Below are 21,750 nucleotides of genomic sequence, written 5' to 3'. Positions count from 1 at the left end.
GGGTCAAGCAAGTAAGGCCTGGTTACTGGACTGACCCGAGTTCCAGTCTGAACCCCAATCCCAACCTCGACTCAATCCCGATCCTCACCCCAGGCCGAGGCCTGACCCTGACCTGGATCTTACCCAAAATGTGCTCATTCTCCCTAAAGTGTGGTCTGCCTTGAGGACCCTGTCATGGCTTCCTGGTGGCTCCCCAACCGTGCTGTGGTTATAACAGCTGTGTCTCTTTGAGGGTAGCATGGCCCACACAGGTGAGAGGGCCTCTCCTTGGAGCCCAGAGCTGGCCCACGGACTCTGCCATTGTCCAGCTTGGCGGGCGCGCTGGGAGTCCTCTGTCCCGATCACAGTCCCTGTGACGGGCGGGGCCCAGCTAGTGCTACCTCATTACAGGAGCTGGACCCTGGCCTCCTGTTCCTGGAGCCAGACCTGGGAGGAATCCAGGAGCCTTGCTGCATCTTCCCGCCTGTCCCCATCTAGGAGCCTGTGCTCAGTCCCCAGGTCACCAGCTAGGAAGGGCACACTAGCCCTCTTGTCAGACCTCAACTGCCTCCCTCTTAGCTTTTAATAATTCAAGCTAAGTCAGACCTACTGCTGGGGGTGGGGGTGGGGAAGTTTAAGGAAGTAAGGGAAGCCCTCCCAGGATGGCTTGCCACCCACCAGGCCTCCTCTGCCTCTGGAAGGCGGGGAGAAGCTTGAGCTTTCTCATCCCCTCCCCTCCGCTCCCCTGCACCCTACCTAGGGATCAGGGGTGGGGCCAGACCTGTGTGCCAGTGGAACATTGGCACTGGAGCCAACATGTAAGTAGGGGTGATGGATGCCTAGGAACAGCCAGAAAATTCAGGTCTGGGGAGCCGTTGGGTGGGGAAGGGTGGGTGAAGGCCTCCAGGGAGGAACTGCTGGGCTGGTGGCAGCTTCTGCCTGTCTCTTTGGCTTTAGGGAAGTGGCTGCTGTCCCTGGGAACCCCGTATCAGCTTCCTCATTTCTGCTTAGGGAGGAGAATGTCACAGTCCCAAACAGGGCATCAGGGGAGAGTCCAGCAAGACTGTGCCAGAATCAGATTCTCAGTGTGTCTTCCAGCTTGTCCTCCCCACCAGGGGACAAGGCCTCAGTTTCCCTGTAGGCTAAATGGGCCTTAACTACCTCCCCAGATGACTGAAAGGGTTCTTTTTAAAAATATATATTTTATTGATTTTTTTATAGCGAGGAAGGGAAGAGGAATAGAGAGTTAGAAACATCAATCAGCTGCCTATTGAGGACACCCCCTATTGAGGATCGAGCCCGCAACCAAGGTACATGCCCTTGACCGGAATCGAACCTGGGACCCTTCAGTCTGCAGGCTGACGCTCTATCCACTGAGCCAAACCGGTTAGGGCTGAAAGGGTTCTTGTAGTGGGAAGACACAGATTGGCAGAGTTCCCCTTTATTTCCTTTCTTTAAGAGGGTCCCCATCTAGCCAGTAGGCACCAAGGGTGTGACTTTGACCACTGTTCTAAGTGAGTTGACCTCCCTGAGGGATAAGTGCCCTGGGTGCCAGTGAGCTACCTCTCCACTGCTGTAGGGAGGGGGGCGGTTCAAGCTGAAGCCTGACCACTCAGTGCCCAAGGGCCACATGGCTGAGTCCCTTCCCCCGCAATGGCTCTCATCCCCTGTTGAAGGCTTGGTGGAGCCTCATTGCCACAGAGGTCCCCGACTTTCCCAGTATAGTACCACAGCTGACCACGCCCAGGTGCGAAGGAAAGCCTCCTTGTCCAGGATGTCTTTCAGACTCCCCTGCATCCAGATCTCACTCGCCCACGTGCCACAGGCCTGGAGCCATAGTGACCTTGGCTTCCATCTTGTACCATTCACTTTACCAGACAATTGGAGTAAAGACATTAGCTGGTCAGTCATTTAAAACTTGGCACATTGAAAGTAACACGGATCTGTTATGGAGAGGATGACGTTATTTGTGTAACTTTCAAAGAAAGGATATGAGACTTCCAAGGAAATGCACTGTGATCCCTCTTTGGCGTCACGCACTTCCTCTCTTGCCCATAGGGTTGTTCAGATGAAACACTCCAGATGCTCTGTCCTAAGGGATCTGTGGCTGGCTCAGGCATGGGAAGAGGAGTGGCCAGATGGATCCCAGAGGTGGCCTCTGGAAGAGGAACCTGGGGACTGGCCACTCCAGGTTGTGTCCCACCATCTTGCTTGCTTGGAGTTCCCAAAGTCCCTTCTCGGTCCCATTGTCCACCAGCAACAGGGCTTAGTCTACCTCTGGCCCCTTCCCAGCCTTGCCTGCCTCTCCTTCCCATTCCTACCTCTTATCTCCCACAACACAGATGGTAGTGGATCTATTGTTGCTGCCTTCTACCATCCTTTACCCTCCTCTGGTGCCACGTCCTCATCTCCATCTGGGAAACCACCTTCTTTCCCTCTCCTAGTTCATGGGTTCTGATGATCCCTCTTCTAGGGAATCAACATGGGACCAGACTTGAGCCAGTCAGAGTATTCCTGGCCACAGTGTCTGGCACATGGCCCAAGTCAAAGCCAGGACGCTCATTCCTGGGACTCTGGATTAACCAATTAGGCAAGTGGATTTGTTCTTTTCCACTGGACTGGAAACCTCAAGGGATGAAAGGGCTGGAGCTCCTGCTACCATCTTGTTGCCAAGTGGAACACGATGTGGTAGGGCTTTGAGTGCCACACAGCTAAACGCAGAAAAGAGAGACGGAGAAACACTGGGCCCTCCTGACATGGTCAGTTTCCCTGGGCAGCCATGCCTGAACCCAGCCCTGCTTCCGGCAGCATGAATCAATACCTTTCTTTACAACTTGAGCCAGTTGAGTTTCTGTCTCAGTAACCTAAAGAGTCCAGACTTGAGCTCTGAGGACAGGACAAGGGATGCCCTCACTTGCTGGGCCCTCTTAAGCTAGGTGTGGCTGTCTGACGAATAACATTTCTTTTCTAATCACTGAGGGCTTCAGAGGATTCTTGGTGACTTCTGCCCGCCATCGTAGGGTGGAAGGATGTTGGGTCAACTTCTCCAGCCAGTTCTGCTGCCCCCAGCAGCACAGTCACAGAGCACTTCCGCACAGGGAAGTAGGAGCCCCCAGAATAACTGTGACCCTGGGGTGTCTCTGAATAAAGTTGGGAGGGGTGTTTGGAAATGAGCTCTAACTTCACCACAATGTAGTTGAGTGCTGGGCCCCATCTGGAGAAGGGTAGAGGAAACAGGGACCCAAAGAGGGCTGAGGTCACCCAGCAAATGGACATTACTAGAAGGGACCAAAATTTCTGACCATTAGTCTGGACTATATCAATCTTTCTCCACCATCTCGCCTTGGGCCATCTGGTCAACCACTGCCCTTTGGGCCAAGGCAGCTCCCTCTAGCCTTTATCACTGAGGAACGCAGGCAGACTTTGGACTTCCTCTTCCACTTATTTCCCTATTCTAAACATCCTCATTATCCCTCTGGAATTCAGACACACTAAATTGGAAAATTCCCAGCCGGATACAGGCAAGCTTGCTGATCCATGGAAGGGTTCCAGGGTAGGATAAGCTGGGGTGTGGACTTCATAGAGAATGGGTAGTAGAGGTGGGAGGGTCTTTGAGGATGTGTAGTAGGTGGATTATTAGAGGTGGAATAAGAACATTCCAGAAAGTAGGAGCTGTGTGTACAGAAGCATGAAGGCATGAAAATGCTTAAAACATTCAAGGTTGCAAGAAGCCTTGTGTGGTTGCAGCCATGGGGTATCAGGAGACAAGTTGGGAGATATTGATAGGGGCCAGGCTTCATCCATTCCTGCCTGGACTGGTACAGTAGTTTTCAGCCCCAATACCGACAACCTGAGGGATCTTAATAAAATGTGTATCCCCATCCTCATTCTCCTGCTTCAAATCTCTGGTGGTTCCTATGGCCTAGGAGACACCACACTTCAAAAGATATTCAATGCCTCTATCTCTCAACTTGTCTCCTGATGCTCCATGTGGAGAAGAGAAAGCAGGGCTTTCCCAAGCCCTCACCCATTACTGTGCTGAGGTCCAAGAGAGCTTAGAGTCAGCCTGGCCTTGCAGTTGGGTTGAGGCTAGAGAGGTTCAGGACATAAGGGGTCTCCAACACCTTCTCTATGACAGGAGCACCTGAGCCCAGAAGAAGGGACTTAAGCAAGCGCGGGGGAGACCATAGCATCTCTTCAGTCCAGGTCCTCTGTGTCCCCTGCCTTGGAGTTGGCTGGACGTGGGAGGTGACTGACAGAAAGTTGGCAGGAGAATCCCAACTCTCGGGTTGGGGCCAAGGATTAACCAAAGTTTGTTAATTCCATCGGCTCAGCTGAGGGCCCTCCTCTCTATCTCCACTGCGAGGGGCTTGGGAGAAACCCTGCCTTCTCTCCACATGGTGTTCCTGAGATTTGGGGCAAAGGCTGTGGAGGGTGAAGGTGCTGGGAGTTGAAGCTGTTAGATGCTAGGGGCTCAGAAAGACAGGGAGGGCCCAGCTCACATGCTGTAGGCCAACCCCAGCTCCCTCAAGGGGAGCCTGGGACCACAGGCTTGAGTCAGAACCCCCAGCCTCATCCAGGCAGGAGGAGTCAAGGGAGTCAGAAGCAGTATGCTGGGGGAGCACTTCTGAGGAGCAGCTGGTCCCAGAGGCGACTACACAATGCAGCAGGTTGGATTAGGTGAGACCAGAGAAAACTTCCTGCATGCAAATCACCGAGCACTGGGAGCCACCGTGAATAAGGGGGCTTTTTCCTGCTGGGATGGGGGTGGGTGGTGGAGTCTGGTGATTGGGGAGTAGAGGATAGGGGGCTCAGGAGTGGTCCCACTTACCATTCCCCCAATGCCATCTTATATCCCACATTTCTTTAAGCCCACCCCAATTGAAATAATGGGGCAACAAAGAGTCACAGGGGAAAGCTGAGGATCCAGAGAGAAAGGCACAAGGAGCATCACCCAGCTTCCCAGGCTACCCCCTTCATTTTGGCTTTTGTGTTTGAGTTGGTAAGGAGATGGAGATCTTGCAGCGGACCGGACGGGGAGGGGGAAGAAGAGCAAGAAGAGAAGAGGGTGGGGGGCGGGGGGGAGTGTGGTGGGGGCACACGGGTAGGTAAGGCAGAGAGCATGGAATGCAGAAGTCACAGAATAGAGGAGAATCACGCCGGCTTTGCAGAGGGCACGAGAAGAAGCTGAAATCAGACCTCCTCTTAGTGGGAAGGGGCACAAGGGAGACTTTGGCGGGGGGGGGGGGGGGGGGGGGCGGCGGGGAACCAGAGGAAGTGCCATCAGTTGATCTGGGTGGTGGCTACACAGATACACACATGTGTGACAATGCCCGAGCTGTCACTTCATATTTGTGCATCTTACGAATTAAAAACTATCTTAAAAGGCCCAGGGCAGCACGCGGCCTCCACAGGCGCTTTGGAAGAAGCAGTTCCTCTTAGGGAGACAGCAGAAGCCCGTTAGGGCCACAGGGTCTGGGATGCCACTGTCTGCCACTTCCTGGATGGTGACCTCAGGCAAGGTATCCCAGCTCACCTGCAAATGGGGACAAGGACAGTACCGCCTACTTCCAGGGTTGTGTCGAGGGTCACATGTAAAGTAGGCTAGGGGACCATCAAGAAGTTAGCAGCAACTACCAAAATGCCAGGCCAACCCTTTGTGCCAGACTGGCCTTCCTGGGACCCCAGCCTGGCCACAGCCTGAATGCCCTGCACAGGCGCAGGCAGTCTGAGCGCCCCACCCACGGACAAGTGGCAGCTGCGCCAGCGGAGGTTTCCAGTCTGGCAGTTCCCCTCACCCCCCACTGCAGTCATTTCTCTCCCCGGCCCTGTATTTTCACATCCTTTAGCCAGTGGTCGGAACCTTCCCCTCTCCGCAAATCCATATTTTGCCAGGCACACTTCCCCCTGGGGGAGGCTGAGCTCTGGCTGGTAGGAGAGTGGAATGAGAACTAGTGTGTGTGGAGCGGGCAGTAAGGAAGAGGTGGAGACAGAGATGCAGGTGTGGGCTTGGGGCCAGCAAGAACTTTCCAAAGCTCGGGGTGGTACCAGGACAAGAGCTCTTGCTACTAGAGAATGCAAGCAAAGACGTTCAGCTTGGGGTTCAGCCTGGGCCCATCCAAGGGCTTTTCTTGCAAGGTCTACTTAGGGGCACAAGTCCTTCAGGATTTCTTTGCAGAGGATCACAGTGGCTTCCCGAAGCAGGGGGCAGCGGGACTCCGTTTTAAATCCCTGCCCCTTGAAAATCATCTTGGGCACCCTTAGGACACCCTCAGTGTACAAGCATGACGCCTGTGGGTGCTGCTGGTGTGGGGGCCACCTGCAGTGGGCTGGCCACCAGCACAGGGGGCCACAAGGTTGTGAGTCCTCGAGATACCAACACCGGGGTTGGTGGTGATCTCCTTTCCTCCTCTGATGACTCGCTGAGCAGGAAGAACTTGCTTCTAAGATAGTAAGAGGCGCGTCCTGAGAGATAGGGACCCTCACATCAGGAGCCACATGAAAAGGGGGTGCATGTAAAGAAGGACCCTGTCCAGGGAAGCCCCTCGCTCAAGGCTCACACACCCTGAAGCTTGCTCTGCAGTCCCAACATGACACAGGCAGGAAAGCTCTCTGCAATGAGCCCAAACCCCCGGATCATATTGATGCTTGATTCAGTGGTTCCTGGAGAGACCTGAATATTAGATCTTAAGGAACCCTGTTCATTTTGTGAGTTGTGCTGATGGTATCATAGTTACAGAGGAAAATGTCCTTTGGTTTTCGAGATTCATTGTAAAATAATTTGGGGTAAAAGGTCATGATGTCCATAATTTATCTTAAAAATACTTCAGCCAAAAAAACAACAACAAAAAACCCCCAAATGATGCAAATATGAATTGTTAAGGCTAACAATGGTCAAACCTAGGAATTGGGAGGGATGAGTGCTAGAAATTCATCTGCTGCCACTTTTCTGATGTCACTGCAAGAAATGGGTATTTCCATGTTTGTTATGCTAGTCTCTACATTTTTAGGCACGTTTGAAAATTTCCAAAATAAAAACCAAGTTTCATTCTCTTTTTCTGACCTATGTCTCAGGTATGCGAGGGTTTTCACACTGCACAAGTTCCCATGTGCAGTGACAACTGCGTTGTGTAGGGGAGTCACACGGGGAGGCTGGAGTCTGGGAGGTTGAGCAAGAGAGGCAGGGAGAAAGGGATGGGGCTTTGTCTAGCTCCTGGCCCTATTCCTGCATCCACAGCCAGAGGGACCGCAGTGAGGAGATCGGGCAGGTGGCAGTGCTGCCCAAGCTGGACTGCCACTGAGAATGCCCACCATGTGAGGAAGCCCATCGCCTGTCACCCAGCCCTCCCCTACCTTGGTTTGGAGTCTCACCGCACCGCCCCGCCTAACTATTTGGCCCTCTTATGAGTATACCCCATTTCCACGACTCCCACCTGCCCTGGGGACCCCTGGAGGGCCTGGGCAGCTGTGGATAGTCCCCAAGAACCTAGAAGTAGATGGCTGGGGCAGCATGCCTATGGCGAGGTGAGGCCTTCAGGATCAGGTGGCCTGCTACCTGCCTCACAGATGAGTTAGAGGAGCCAAGCCTCCCCTAACCCCTGAGCCATTCCAGCCTCTGGGGGGATCTAGGGGCTTCCTCCTTCTTCTGGGGTCAGGCCCATTGGCTCAGACAACTGAGGCTGTTTCATGATTTCAGGTGGAAGGTTGGCCTCTTTCGTGGAACTCCTCCAGGGAGCCTTCCCTGACTGCTCCTCTCGGAGACCCGGTTTTGGGAGACTGCACCCCCCACCCACCAGGACTCTTCTTCCTAGGTCACTAGCTCTGCTCTTCCCCACCAGCCTGGGAATCTTCCCAGGTTAAGACCTGGGTCTGCCCCTCCTCTGTGGCACCCCTCCCCACACCTTTCGGCTGGGCATTGCCCAGAGCCGTTCTGCTATCAGTGAGGAGCCCCTGTGCCTGCTGTCTGGGGGGTAGGGGCAGTGGAAGCCTGATGGGTGGCCTTGGGGTGGACTTCCTCCTCTGAGACCTGGGAAGTTTTCTTCCCCTGTTCAGAGGTTTCCCCTTCCCAGGCTGAGGTCAGGGCACCATAAACAAATGTGATAAGGCCTTGGGCCTTCAAACTGAACTTTGCAGCTGCCACTTTATGGCTCTGATTACGTTAGCGCCTCCCCCCCTCCCCCCTCCTATTAGCGCCTCCCCCCCCCTCCCCCCACCCCATCGAGTCTGGCTGGAGCAGAATTGCCTGATGTCCATTCAGTGCAGGAGCAAATAGCTGATGGGGAGAAAAGGGAACTAGGGCCTCTCACTCCAGCCTGTCCTCACTCAGTCCTGGCTGAGTCCCTTCTCCTCCCTATGTGGGCCTAGCCTTGCACTGGGCTGTGGGGGACAGGGGAGGAGAAAGACCTCAGCCCTTGACCCCATAGGATAGTCAGAAGAGCCCAGGCTGGGAGGTGGGGAGGGCCGAAGGGTGGGGTCAGAGGTGGGAGGGCTGAGTGGGCTGGAGCAATCAGGGAAGGCTGTCTGGAGGAGGAGCTGGTGTTGGATACAAAGTGAATAAGATGTGGAAAGACAGGGGAGGGAAGGCATTGGAGGAGCCAGACTTGGATGTCTCAGGAGGTGGGGGCAGACGTGGCCTAGCATGATAGAAGTCCTCGTTAAAACCACTCTTCACCTGGGCTGAGAAGCCTCCAGGGATGAGGGAACCGGCACCAGTGGTGGTCCCAAGATTCCTGGCCCATCCAAGGAGAATTTGAGTGGTCGGAGCCCAGCGTTGTAAGAGCCAAAGGGTTGTTGGTCATGTCTGGAGGCTTCATAATACGGAGGGGCTGTAAGTGGTACAAGAGCTGTGGCTTCCCGTCCTGAACCTGGTAGGGCGTTGAGTGCTCAGGAGGTGGGTCTCATGGCTGGCAGTGGGAGGAAGGGAAGCTCTGGTCAATGGTCATACGGTCTGCTCCCAAGACAGGCAATGAGCTCCCTGTCCCCAGGGTGTGCAAGACATCAGCTAGATGGAAACACAGATTCCTGTCCTGGTGGAGGTGACAGTAAGGGAGGTCATCATGAGATAGAAGAGACTAGATCAACATACTCCACCTACCCACCAGGCAACCTGGAGCTGGTGTTGCCAGACCTAGAACCCACTTGGGCTTCTGGCCCTGCACAAGCAGCAACCCCCCGATTCCTCAAGTCCTGGGGTAGGGGGACAGAGAAAATCAACTTCAGCCCAGGTCGGATCGGGAGGGGACAGGGGTGGCTCCAGTGTCTTTGGGCCTCACTTTGCCCATCGGTAATATGGGCTTGAGTAGATTTATTGTCTTGAGTTCTCTCTTGGTGTTAGAGGGAGATGATCCCTGTGTCTCCTGTCTCAACTAGGATCTGGCAGCCGAGGTGAGCCACCCACAGACACACACGAGCACACCCACACATGAGGCATGCTGGCACACATCAGGGGCACACGCATCCCCATGGTGATGAAGCAGAAGTGACAGGAAGAGGGAGACCACCGCTTGTTGGCTGTATGCTCCCAGCTCAGCCTTCCCCATGCACGTGGCTAGTCCTTCCTGGTAAACACCCCACCCCTCATCACCCACCACCTTCCCCCTTTGGCTCCCTACCTTTCACCTCTGCTCAGTGAGAAGGCACTGGAAAGGTCTGCTGGTCACCCACCCGGTCCCCAAAGCGCCTTCCCAGGTCCTGGGTTCCCCAGCGCTAGATCTGGGCTGAGACGTCACTCCTCCACGTAACACACAACGCCCCGCAGACGCCTCTACATTGGCACCGCGCACACGCAGCCTCCCTTCCACCCACCGTCTACCAGACCGCCCATTGCAATCGGCCACGGCCCCAGCTGAGCTCCCCACTCCACGCGCACCCGCAGCCACAACACAGAAGGCGAGTGTGGCGCCCGCTCGCATCCACCGCCCTCCGCCGGCGTCCCGCTCGGCGCGAGGAGCGGGCTCCGGGCGGTGCGGTGAGGGACTCGGTGCGCCCGGGACCACTCCCCTCGGGCCCAGGCACGGTCCGAGGCGGAGCCGGGAGGCGAGACCCCGTGCTCCGTGCCCTGACTCCCCTCGCCCCGGCGGGCGCACCCGCAGCCCGTCTCCCGCCGCCCCCACTCCACACCCAGCTGCCAGGATTCCGGGTGGCCCGGCGGGCACTCACCGCGGGGCGGAGGGCGCAGGCGAGGGCGCCCGCCAGCAGGCAGAGCCGCAGGGCCGGGGGCAGCGGGCGCCGGGGGCGCATGGTCCGCCCAGAGCCGAGCCGGGCGGCCCCGCGCCGGCAACGGGCGGGCGGGCGGGCGGGCGGCGCACCGCGGTCGACGGCGGGAACCGGGCTGAGTGACGCTGGCTCGAGGGCCCCGCGCAAAGAGACGCTGCTCGGGGCTGGGGGCGGGACCCGGGGGCTCGCCTGACGGGCGGCGCGTGCAGCCAATGGCTCGGCAGGGGCGTGGCCGCCGCGCAGGTGTGGGCGGGGCTGGGGCACCCGGCGAGTCGGGTGTCCCCGGGTTCCCTCTGCCAGTCCCGGGTCTGTGCGCTTCCACCGGCCTTCCCCCCCTCGGACTGCGTCCCGGGAGTCTCGAGACCCTAACACGCTCCCTCTTCTCTGGCTGGCGGCCATGCCCCCTCCGGGCGCCCCTCTGCCCCGCCCCGGGGCGCTGAGCCCGTCCACCTTCAGAGCCACCTCCTGGCTGCCCCGCCGCCGGCCTCCCCGTCCCCCTCCTGCGCCTCGGAGAGCTGGTGCGGACGGGCCGGGCCGCGAGACGGGACGGGCCGCTTCTTACTCCCCAGGCTGCCGGCTGCCCGCGGCGCGGCCCGCGTCGGGTCGGAGGAGGTGGGGCGCGCGGTGTGCTCCATTTCAAGCAGCCCCACCTGACCCGCGCGCCCGACCGGCCGGGCTAGGGCCAGCCGGGGCGCCAGGGAGGCCCGCCGCTGGGCTCCCCGGTGCCGTCCCTGAGCCGGGCGGCCTGGCAGGGCGCACTGGGCACCGGCTGTCGGGCTGCAGTGAAGGCGGCGCGTCCGCGCCCTCGCACATTTCGGCGGGGGCGCCACCGGGGGGCGGCTGGGCTGAGCTCCAGCTCCTCCACGCGGGGAGGGAAGGTCTGCTCCCAGCTCTCGGGCCCAGGCTCCGTGCAACCGACTACAACCAGAGACCTCCTCCCTCTCCTCCTGCCTGCCTGCCCGCCCTATTTTCCAGCCCAGGAAACGGGTCCAGAGAAAGGTCCGGGCCTGGGCCTCCTGCCTCCGGGGCCTCGCTTCCAAGGCTCGGCGGGCCGGCCTCGGGGTGGCATCGGGCCGACCCGTCTCCACCGCGAGTCCTCGGGGCTCAGTTGATTTGCGCCAGGAGCGCGTCTTCTTGGGGACCAAGCGCAGGTGACAGCTCTGCCTTCTTTCCGAGGAATCGAGACCACGCAATCGAGACTGGTGGTGGTCGAGGGGACAGGTGGCTGGTAAATAGATGGGGGGGGGGGGGGGGGACAGCGAGTGCGTCAGGGTTCCCCCAGGACCCGCCCAGGCTTCGCTCCCCACAGCGCGGGGAAACTCGGGCTGCTGACCTTCGGGGGTGGGATGGAGTTGGGGATCAGGGAAGAGCCGGAAGGGATGAGGGCCCGGCCCCTCTCATTTCGGCTTATTTGCTTTCTGCCTTCCCTCCCTTCCCTGCCTCCCTCCCACTCCCCTCTCTTCCCACTTCCTCCTTCCCTTCCTCGCACAGGCATTCATAACTCGCCGTGTGCCACGCTGTGCCATGCTGTGCCGGGGCGCAGGGGTGGGTAAGGCAGGGGCGCCTCTTGTTGGAGGAGGACCTGGGCAGCTATTGTCCTCCCCACAGTTTCCACTTCCTTCCAGATATGCTCAGCGAGCCTGGGCATAGGCCCCTCCCTGCCAGGTATGGGAACTGGGCGTGGCCTTGGGTCTGCGGTTTGGACTCAACCCCTCCCGGGGGAAAAACCCCCAGCCACGTCCTCCGCCATCCCCACTTCTGGGGCTCAGTTTAGGCTCGGGGGCCAGGGGTCTTTGCTCCCCCTTGTGAGGCTGGCAGTCCCTCTTCTCAGGCCTCAGCTCTCAGCAGGACACTGGAGTCATGTCCGCATTCTGGGGAATTGCCTCTCCTGGCACCGTGTCCTCGTGTCCTCGAGTCCCAGGTGAATGGCAAACCCAAGGGCTCTCATAAACCCACTCCACACACACACACACACACACACACACACACACACACACACACACACACACACTACCCCCCCCCCCATGCTGAAATCCCACCATCAGTGCTTGTCCCCAGGGGTGTGGAGGTTCTGCTCTCTCTCTGAGGACAGGGTGAGGTGAGGGGTGAGGATTGGGGGACAGCAGGGAGCCAGACCCCCCCTTTGGGACGTGACCTTGTGGGGAGGAGGAGAATCTTAGGCTCCCGGTAGGGGGTAGGTTGCCTCTCCTTTTGTTCTGGAGGGTGGTCCACAAGAACCCCCATCCTTAGCTCAGGGATGCCAGAGCAGGCTGCAGGCGGCGGGAGTGAGTGACAGTGAAACCGGACAACAGATGGGTCCGGGCTGCCTGTCACTACTTGAGCCACTTAAGCAGAGACAAGGTTGAATAATGTATGAGCATTTGTTGCAATAATGCCGGCAGTATGGGAGAGCAGCAGGTCATCCGCTAAAATCTGCTCTACTTCCTCCCCACCCCGCAAAAGTCTGCTGTTTCTATTGGGTAGAAGGACAAAGATTACACAGGAAAGTGGACAAGAGGAATAAAATGGGTATTCCAGGCAATGGGAAGTAGGCAAAAGGAATAAAAATGGTATAATGGTTAAAGATTACAGGCAATGCAGGCTGGGGGTTGCAAAGGGCGGACTCCATTGTTTGGGCAACAAGGTGGTTAATCTTTCCATGATGATACAGTTCTCGGATAAGGAGCATGGACCGAATTCGCAGGTTAACTCCCAGGTCCGGGGTACAGCTCCCAGCCAGGTCAGAATGTGCCTTCTTTAATCAGAACCAACAATCACGGTTAACAGAGCATGACCAACATTTCTTATAACTATAGCTAGTCCCCACCGTTCCATTTCTCCCCGCTGCCCCTAACAGCAGGGCGCCTGGATGCCCACGCTGTTCCCCGGCTCCCAGGAAGGAAGGGGGGCCCGAGGGAGAATATTTTCCTGCAGATCCTGTGCAGTGAAAATGACTTCTTTGTTCTGTCAGAGGGAGACCCGCCCTTCCTTACCTATCGAAAGGCACTGACACAAAATTAGAAGCGAGAGAAAACAAGCGAAAACAAACATACCCCTAAAAACCTCAGCCAAGGCTACCCTGGACTGCGCTTCAGCTGCTTGTTGCCGAATGCCCAGTCCTGTGTCCTGAAGCCCTGGGGGATCAGCTGTGGCCCACCCTGAGGAGGGGGGGATCTGACGAGGAGAAGCTAGCCAAGCGATTCACCTGTCAGGGGGGATGGCAAGGCTCCTGGATGGCGGGCAGAGGGACTTCAGAATCCACAGGTGGATGGGAAGCAGTGATGGGATCTCTGTTCCCATCCCCCCTCAATCCCTCTGGCGTGGGGAGGGGCAGCACCACCCCCTGCTCTCTATTCCCCCCATGCCCTCTTGGGTGGGCTCCTCCCAGGAATATGCTGTTCTGAGGCCTCTCCTCCTGGATCCCTGGAACGGGTCCCCAGGCTCTGCCCCCCCCCCCCCTTGCTTCGGGATTTGAGAATGGCGTGGGTGCAGAGGTGGAGGGGAAGAGAGAGGCAGTCACTTGCCATCCTCCGTGACATGAGTACAGGCACGACAAGCAAGTCAGGAAAGGATCTGTAGTTACTCACTTGGAGCCTGCCTGGCTTCCGGGCTGCCTGCCTCACTCCAGCAGGGGGGCCACCCTTGCCTCCCCCGGTCCTTCAGCAGCACCCTGAGTCATCACTCACTTCCCAGGCTCCCAGCTCAGGAACTCAATGGTGGTGGCCAACTTCTGCTGTGGAGTGGGGAGGGCAGCTGGCCCGGGCCATGCACATGGCTGTGCCGATGCAGACAAGCTTTGCCCTCGGGCCTCTGAGTTGAAGGAACCTACGCCTTTAGGTCTGTGTCCATCGCGTGGGGCTGGCAGCTCCAGGGAGATGACCTGCTCGCCACTTCCCCGGCGGCCCCTTCTCTGGGGCCGGTGCTTCCTGTGAGGAGACACATCTTAACTCTAAGCTTAATTCCCAGGTGGGGTGGAGGGCAGGAGAGGCCCAGGTAGGTGTTTAGAGAAGAAAAGTTCTGTCCAACCCTAACTGGTTTACTCAGTGGATAGAGCATTGGCCTGAGGACTGAAGGGTCCCAGGTTCGATTCTGGTCAAGGGCATGTACCTGGGTTGCGGGCACATCCCCAGGAGGGGGCGTGCAGGAGGCAACTGATTGATGTCTCTCTCCCATCGATGTTTCTAACTCTCTATCCCTCTCCCTTCCTCTCTGTAAAAAATCAATACAATATATATTTTTTTTAAAAGAAAGAAAAGTTGCCCTAACTGGTTTGGCTCAGTGGATAGAGCTTCAGCCTGTGGACTAAAAGGTCCCGGGTTCGATTCCGGTCAAGGGCATGTACCTTGGTTTCGGGCACATCCCCAGGAGAAGGTGTGCAAGAGGCAGCTGATCGATGTTTCTCTCTCATCGATGTTTCTAAATCTCTATCCTTCTCTCTTTCTCTCTGTAAAAACTCAATAAAATATATTAAAAAATAAAATAAAATAAATTCCCTTTAAAAAAAAAAAAAGAAAGAAAAGTTCTGCCCATCCCTCTGGACCGGCATGCAGTGGGTAGCATCCTTCCTTCCTCACGTATCAATGTCTTCACTTACACTGCCAGGCCTGGTGACGGGCACTGGAGATGTCACGGTGACTTAGACACGGGCTGCCCCTCCAGGGGAGCCTAGCACTGCTTGAGGGGGGCACTGGGCGGGTGGGGGGCAGGGCGGTGGGGGCAATCTGGTGGTGCATGAGAAATGGAGGGAGTGCTTCTGCTCCCGGAGGCTGAGGCAGAGGGGACTTGCTCTTGCCCTTGGGGAGCTCCTGTTCTGGGCACAGAGAGCGATGCCTGGAGAAGGAACTCCTCTCCTCAGCACCCCAGGGCTCGGTGCCATCCTGGGGGCCAGAAGTCTGTCACCATGATGGTTGGCACGGAGGTCATGGTGCAGCGACTGGGACACTCTAGAGGGGAGGACCATGTACGCTCCGGCAGCCACAGTCTCTTGGTCTAGCCTACTGCAGGTGCGTGCGTGTGTGTTGTGTATGCTTGTGTGTGTATGTATGTGTGTGTGCATGCACATGCACGCCCATGTAGGAGAGCGTGTGGGGTGTGCATCCTTATGTGTGGGCGTGAGTCAGAACAGACATATTTGCTCCCAGCTGGAGTCTGAGAGCAGGACTTGGCCAATGTGTGTTGGGAGGAGGAGGAGCTAGGGGCAAGATTCTGGGGAACTAGGGGCAGAGAGAGAGGCTGCGTCTCAGAGAGGCTGCCTGGGACCACAGGCAGCACCAGGCCACCTCTCAGAGCTCATTCCTGGGGCTGGGGGTGCCCTGGGGGTTGGGAGGCACTTTCCACCCCAGGGGAAGCTCAGACAGCTGCACAGGAGACTTGAGCTCATGTACTCACCGCCCCAGCTCCCAGCCCTGGTCCCTGGGAGTCGGTGTGTAGCTGATGTTGGGCAGAGATTATAGGAGAGGAAGGTGATGGGACAAAACAGACATGGAGTTTAAGCAACATAACTGATGTCACCAGAGATTGGCGTGGTGTGTTAAAATTTAAGGCTATCAACTGAAAAAATTATGGTCGTCTCTGTGTAACTCCCATACACAAGGGGAAGGAAAAAATAAACAAAGAAAACACCACCAATTTAATAAAAGATTCCATGTCTGGGGGGTTAGAGACAAAAAGACATGATGAAGGGAAACATACAATCAGACACTAGGCATAATTACGGGCATCCATCACAATAGTCCATGTAAATGAAGGAGAGAATTTAAAGTGGGACGTTTAAGAGGAATAGTTCATATTATTAGAACATTCCACCTGCCCAGGAGATGTAATCATCCCAAACATTGATGTGTCTAATAATATAGCCTCAAGTTACATAAAAAAGGGTACATTTTTAAAAAGGAGGACTTTCCAGTCTACAGTCACAGGGGAAGACTTGAATCCCCTTCCCTACGAATTCATTTGCGGTGGGGACCATCCAAATAAACGAGCTAGAGCCCCATCTCCCAGCAGCGGTATCGATCTCAAAACATGGTGTGGAGCAAGCAAAGCAGGTTGCTGAACGGTGTGTGCAGCACCATGCTAATTGTGCAGAACCTAGACTCTGCAAGCAGTGCTATGTGCCTCTGATGGATGCATAAGTGTGCAGTACGTCTAGGAAATGTTTAGGAAGGATAAACACCCATGTCATGTCTTTCCTCTGCAGAGAGAGGGAAGGGAGTGGAGTAAGGGAGGTGTGTTCATTTTCTATTGCTGTGTAACAAACCACCATCACCCAGTGCTTCACACAGCACCCATTTGTCATCTCATGTTTCCTATGGTCAGAAGTCCAGATATGGGTTCGCGGGTTCTCCGCTGAAATCGAGGTGTTGACATTCTGTCTGAACTAAAGACCCTCTTTAAAAAAGGCTCACCTGGTTAGGTCAGGCCCACTGACACTCAAGGGGAGGGATTATACAAGGTGTGCATACAAGGGACCAGGAATCTTGGGTGCCATTTCAGAATTCTGCCAACCATAGGAGGGATACACAGGGGGTCCTCAGTTGCATTAAATGTTTTATTTCTATATAAAATTCTACAGTGAATATGGCATTATGTTAAGGTTTAATATGACAGTATGTTAAGGGTGATGAATAGATTGGTTATAGATTGTGTTCAATTTTCTTATTCCCTTCTCCAGTATATTTAGAAGTATTTCACGCACATATATAATGAGCAGCAGCAACCAAAAGAACCCAGAGTCACCCTTCTAAGTAACTGTTGTAGTAAGACATCACAATTGAAATTATAAATGACTTAGAAACAAATAGCACAAGGCATACTAAAACCTGAGAGATACAGACATTATAGTAATTAGGTAAAACATTGTCGCTTTAATTACTATCTTATGAACAAGGAAGACAAATAATTAGTGAAATAAGTTTACAACTAAATATACCAGAAAAGAAACAACAAAAATGAATTTAAAGAAAGAAGGAATTAGTAAAGATAAAGGCATAAAGTAATGACAGAAGTAAAATGTAGAATTAATAAATGAAATAAATGAACTTGCCCCTTGAGCAGTAAACAGAAAAGGGTTAGCCAGCCTGATCAAGAATAAAAGTGGAAAGAAGAGGGACATAGTTCTATAGGGAATATTAAAAACTGTAAGAGAATATTTTTTTTATGCCAATATAGTTGAAGATCCAGGTGAAATGCATGCTTTTCTAGCAAAATATAAATTATTATATTTACCCTTAAAGAAAGATACCAGGCCCAGACAGTTTTATAGGAGAATTTTATAACCTTTAAGGAACTGGTAATTCCAATGCAATCCAACTGCTTGAGCGCAGCCAAGATATTCGGCGAGGTATTATAATGCTGACATCAAAACAAGGCAGGGGTAGCACAAGTAGAGAAAGCTAGAAGTGCATTTTATGATTCAAGTCATATTAGTAAGTAACTATGAATTAATTTAATACATACTTAATTTAATGTTTAATTCATGTCCATACATAAACATAGAAGCCAACATTGAGACAAAGGAGACACTCTATGGCCGCTGCTGTAGGGAAGGGTTGGGGCAGGCCTTCTATCAGCTGCCAGCCATTGCCTGGTGAGGTGAGGGCATGGGCCCAGGGGGTGTGTCTGCAGAGGTAGGTCTCACCTGCCAGGTGGGAGTTGAGACTAGAGGAGAGGACCTCGCTGGTAACATGAAGGCTGCTCTGGATGAACCAGATGTTTCCAGAAAGGGACGGGCCCTAAGTCCGGGCTGCCATGGGCCTGAGAATCATGGTGGAGTTGGGGTCTCCCCTTCTTGAGGTGGAGCAGTAAGGGAGTCAGTCTGCGGGAACCCACGGCAGTCCTCCCCTCCTCCTGCCCTGCAGGGCCAGCCTAAGCTTGACACATGACACTCCTGGCCTGGAGAAAGTGGCCCCAGCGGGCTCACTTCTGCTTCCTTCCTAGGTTCAACCCTCCTTTGTGGTGTGAGCTCATTCATCCAAGAGAGGAATCATTTCCAGGGAGAAGAACAGCAAAACCATCTCGCGTTCTCTTGGCCAAGTTGGGCCCCACCCCGCCCCTGCCAACCTGAGGTAGTGCCTGCTCTGAGTAGGAAAAATAGAGCCGGCAACACCCTTTTTTGCTTCTCTGGAGGAGATTTGATGGTGTGTGTCTGTGCTGTTCTTAGCTAGGAGACAGCAGGCCCAGGAGACAGGGGGTGGGCGGGAGTGGGGGGCAGCGACCAGAGGAGTCAAACTGGAGCTGCCTGGTAACTGGAGCAACCTACTTGCAGAGAAACCAGCTGGGTGGGCCACCTGTGCAAGGCTGGGCACCAGGCCAGGGCGAAGCTTGCTGGAAAGAGAGGCGGGAGGAAGACTGATGAGGAAGGAGAGGGGAGGATGGAGATGTGGAGGAGGAGGGATGAGGAAGGGAGGGTGAGGAGGGTGAGTGGGAGAAGGGAATTTGAGGGGAGCGGGGGAGGGAGGAAAGCAATGAGCAAGGCCGGAGGAAGAGGAGTGAGGAGGAATCCAAAGACTGGAGCATGGGGGAGTCTTGGAAAAGGAAGTCTTCTCCTGCAGGCCCCTCCCCATCCCTGTGCCCTCCCCACACCTTTACCCCCTGTCTCAGGCCATCTTCATTTCCTCCCTTACTGTTCAGCTGCGCCTGCTCATTGCAGTAGGTTCCGCATAATTTCTGGCTTCTCCCTAGCCCTGCCCCGCTCTCCAATCTCAGCAGCCAGGTTGTGCACCGTGGTTAGTCTTACATTGGTTGAGAAGAGCTTCAAAATACACAACGTGGATAAAATAATATAAAGAACTCTCACATACTTCGTTTGTTTCCTCTGTGCGCCCACCCCAACTGTGATCCTTTTGAATAAAATCGCGGATCTATTATTTTATCTGTAAATATATCATCAGTATGTATAACGGATAGGAACTAAAAAAAAAAAAAATGGCCTCAATACCGTTATCCCACAATATCATTTTTATATAAAAAAACACACCTCCCCAATTCCTTAATAACAATAAAGATTCAGTTCTTATTTAATTTTTGGTCTCATCCATGCTTTTATTTTTATTTTTCACTAGTTGTTTATTTCAATAAGGTTCACACATTGGGATTTACCACCGCACGGAGGCCCTCCACCTCCCTGCCCAGACCTCTCTTTGCAAGTCCTCTTTTGAAGGAACTGGGTTGGTCCTGTAGACTGGCTTCCCACAGCTGATTGCTCCCCTGTGGCGTTATTTAACCTCTTTCTCTAAGACGGATTATTTTAAGACGCATAGAAAACAGAAGCGAGAGACCCTGCGGCTCCTTAGTTCCAAGTGCCTGCAGCCCTGAGCGGGTCCCCATCGCCTCTCCTTCACCTCTCCTCTGGGCTCTCCGTCTTGCCTCCAGCCCCGCTGGCCTCCCTGCTATTCCACGAATCCATTTATCCTCCCTCCCCCCTTGCTCTCAGCTCTTTGCACTGCTGCTCCCTTGGCTTGCAAGGCCTTGCCCAGGTCTCCCCATGGCTCCTGACCTCCCTCTTCAATGCCGACTCCCTGACTTAATATTGCCAGCTGCTCCCTCCCCTCCAGCTCTGGGGGCCCCCAAAGGCACTTGTCACCTTCTAAGGCACCATATCCTTTCAGTATTTGTGCATGGACTTTATTACATTTCCTACCTGTCTCCCCGGCTAGAGCAGAAACTCCCCGAGGGCAGGGCTTTCCAGGTGTTTTGTTCCCAGGGTCTCTCAAGTCCCTAGAATGGTGCCTGTCACATGTTAAGCCCTCAATTTATACTTATTGAATGAATGAACGAATGAATGAACAATTCTTCCTAAAACCCAGAACTGATGCCTCCCTCCTTCTGCCCCCAGCTTTCTAACGCTGCCCTCTCACTCTTCCCACCCCCACCCACGCCTGGGCTCCGAGCCCTTTGCCTGGGCTGTTCCTCCTGCCAGGAATGCCTTCCTCCACACATCTCTCAGAGATTTTGTCATGCCTCAGGGCTCATCAGTCATTCCCTCTCCGGAGACTTCTGGGGTGTCTCTGCTAGGGCTGGTAGGCCCAGCGTGGGTGCCAGGGGAGGGTGGACGAGCAAGAGGAGACCTCTGGGAGGCCTTTCCTCCTGTGACTTATCTCTGACTCTAGGCCGAGCCTGACCCTGGACCTCAGGTTGATCCCTAACTCTGATCATAGGCCTCCATCCAGACAAATCTCTGATGCTGATCACGGGCCTCAGCCTGGAGTGACCCATGGCCCCAGGAAGACACCTACCCCTGATCACAGGGTTCAGCCCAGCTGACTTCTGACCCCAGGCTGACCCTGGGCCCTGATTCCAGTCCCAACCCACACTGCCTGCCTTGGGGAGTGAGTGAGCCTGTGGTGATCCTGGGCCTCAAGGCGGGGAGTCTCTGGGGCACCTGGGGGCAGTTCTCATTCTGTCCTTCCTCTACCCATCCCTGCCCTCTGGCTCCCACCCAGTGGATGCTGCCAACTTGGTAAGAGACTTCGTGGCCAGGCACCGGGGGAGGGAAAGAACTGGCTGGACCAGCCTGCGCCTCTGTTTGCACAGGTCTGGGTAAAAATAGCCTCAGCCCGGCAAGCCTCTCTCACTTCCTCCCTAGCCTGGATCCTGCCCAGGCCCAAGTCACTTGCCAGCTGTCCCTGCCCCGCGGCTTCTTCTGGCCTCAGTGGGGCAGGGCTCAGGAAGATGGGGCAGGTGCCTGGACAGCCACAGTGGCTCTGATCAGCCCAGGTGAACCCTGACACCTGCTGCAGCCTCTGGGAAGCCACCCCATTGGCTGTTGGCTCTCTTGCCTGGTGATGGCTCCAGATATGAGTTATTTATCCTCCCTGGGGTGTGTAGACACGTCTGTCCACTGCTGGAAGGGGGAGGCCCTGGCAGGGGGAAGGAAGCAAGGAGGAAGCCCAGGCCCTGTGGTGGGAGCCCCCAGGGTGGTTGGGGGGAGTAGAATTTAATTCCCTGTAGGGGTGAGTTAGAGTGAGGGGGGGCTGCAGGCTGGGCTTAGCCTTTCTGGGTGCTGCAGAGCAAGAAGGGGTTCAGTGGGAACTGTGTTCTGAAGGGAACAGAGGGTCAGGGAGGGGAAGTCTTGGATTAGTGGTGGAGGAGGGGTGTGCGTGCGTGCGTGCATTGTGTGTGTGTGTGTGTGTGTGTGTGTGTGTGTGTGTGTGTAACCTACAGTGGGGAAGTGGGAAGAGGGTAATGCAGGCTGCAGCCAAGACCACATTTGAGGGCACCTGAGTGCCACCAGACAACCATGTGAAGGGGTTCTGCTCAGGAAGGTACCGAACCGAGTGCATTAAAGAAATGCCCCACCCCTGGTTTAGGGCAAGTTCCAAGTCATGGAAAAGCTGGGGCCTGAAGATCCCGTAATATGGGGCCAGAGCAGGGGTTGGGGTCTTGGCCTTCCCCCCACATGGATGGGCTGGGTGTGTTTTCCATGCCCAGGCTGCTCTAGCCTGGCATGTGCTGCCCACTCAGCGACTGGAGTTTCTTCCTGAGTCCTCCTGATGTCAGTGTGGAAAACTCATCCACGGAGAACACATCTGTCATCACCCAGCGCCCGCCCTTCGGTAG

At 55.3% G+C, this 21,750-nt stretch overlaps 1 protein-coding gene across 3 annotated transcripts in view; it reads right to left on the bottom strand.

Annotated features, from left to right (window-relative positions):
* The window catches only part of VIPR1 (vasoactive intestinal peptide receptor 1), a 29,110-nt gene extending 18,601 nt beyond the window's left edge, over positions 1-10,509 (bottom strand). For 2 of the 3 annotated variants that reach the window (XR_004971640.1, XM_036333275.1), the window contains exon 1: positions 10,138-10,509. Coding sequence is in view for 2 of the 3 variants with exons in the window: in XM_036333275.1 (XP_036189168.1) it covers positions 10,138-10,218 (81 nt within the window). In the remaining variant the exon portion in view is untranslated. The remainder of the gene's footprint in view (positions 1-10,137) is intronic. The other variant, XM_036333276.1, reaches the window with a different exon arrangement.
* Between the last annotated feature and the right edge of the window lie 11,241 nt (positions 10,510-21,750).

This window comes from Myotis myotis, unplaced genomic scaffold, assembly GCF_014108235.1.
Source record: "Myotis myotis isolate mMyoMyo1 unplaced genomic scaffold, mMyoMyo1.p scaffold_m19_p_13, whole genome shotgun sequence".
NCBI lineage: Eukaryota > Metazoa > Chordata > Mammalia > Chiroptera > Vespertilionidae > Myotis > Myotis myotis.
This window is presented reverse-complemented; position numbering and strand designations above follow the sequence as displayed.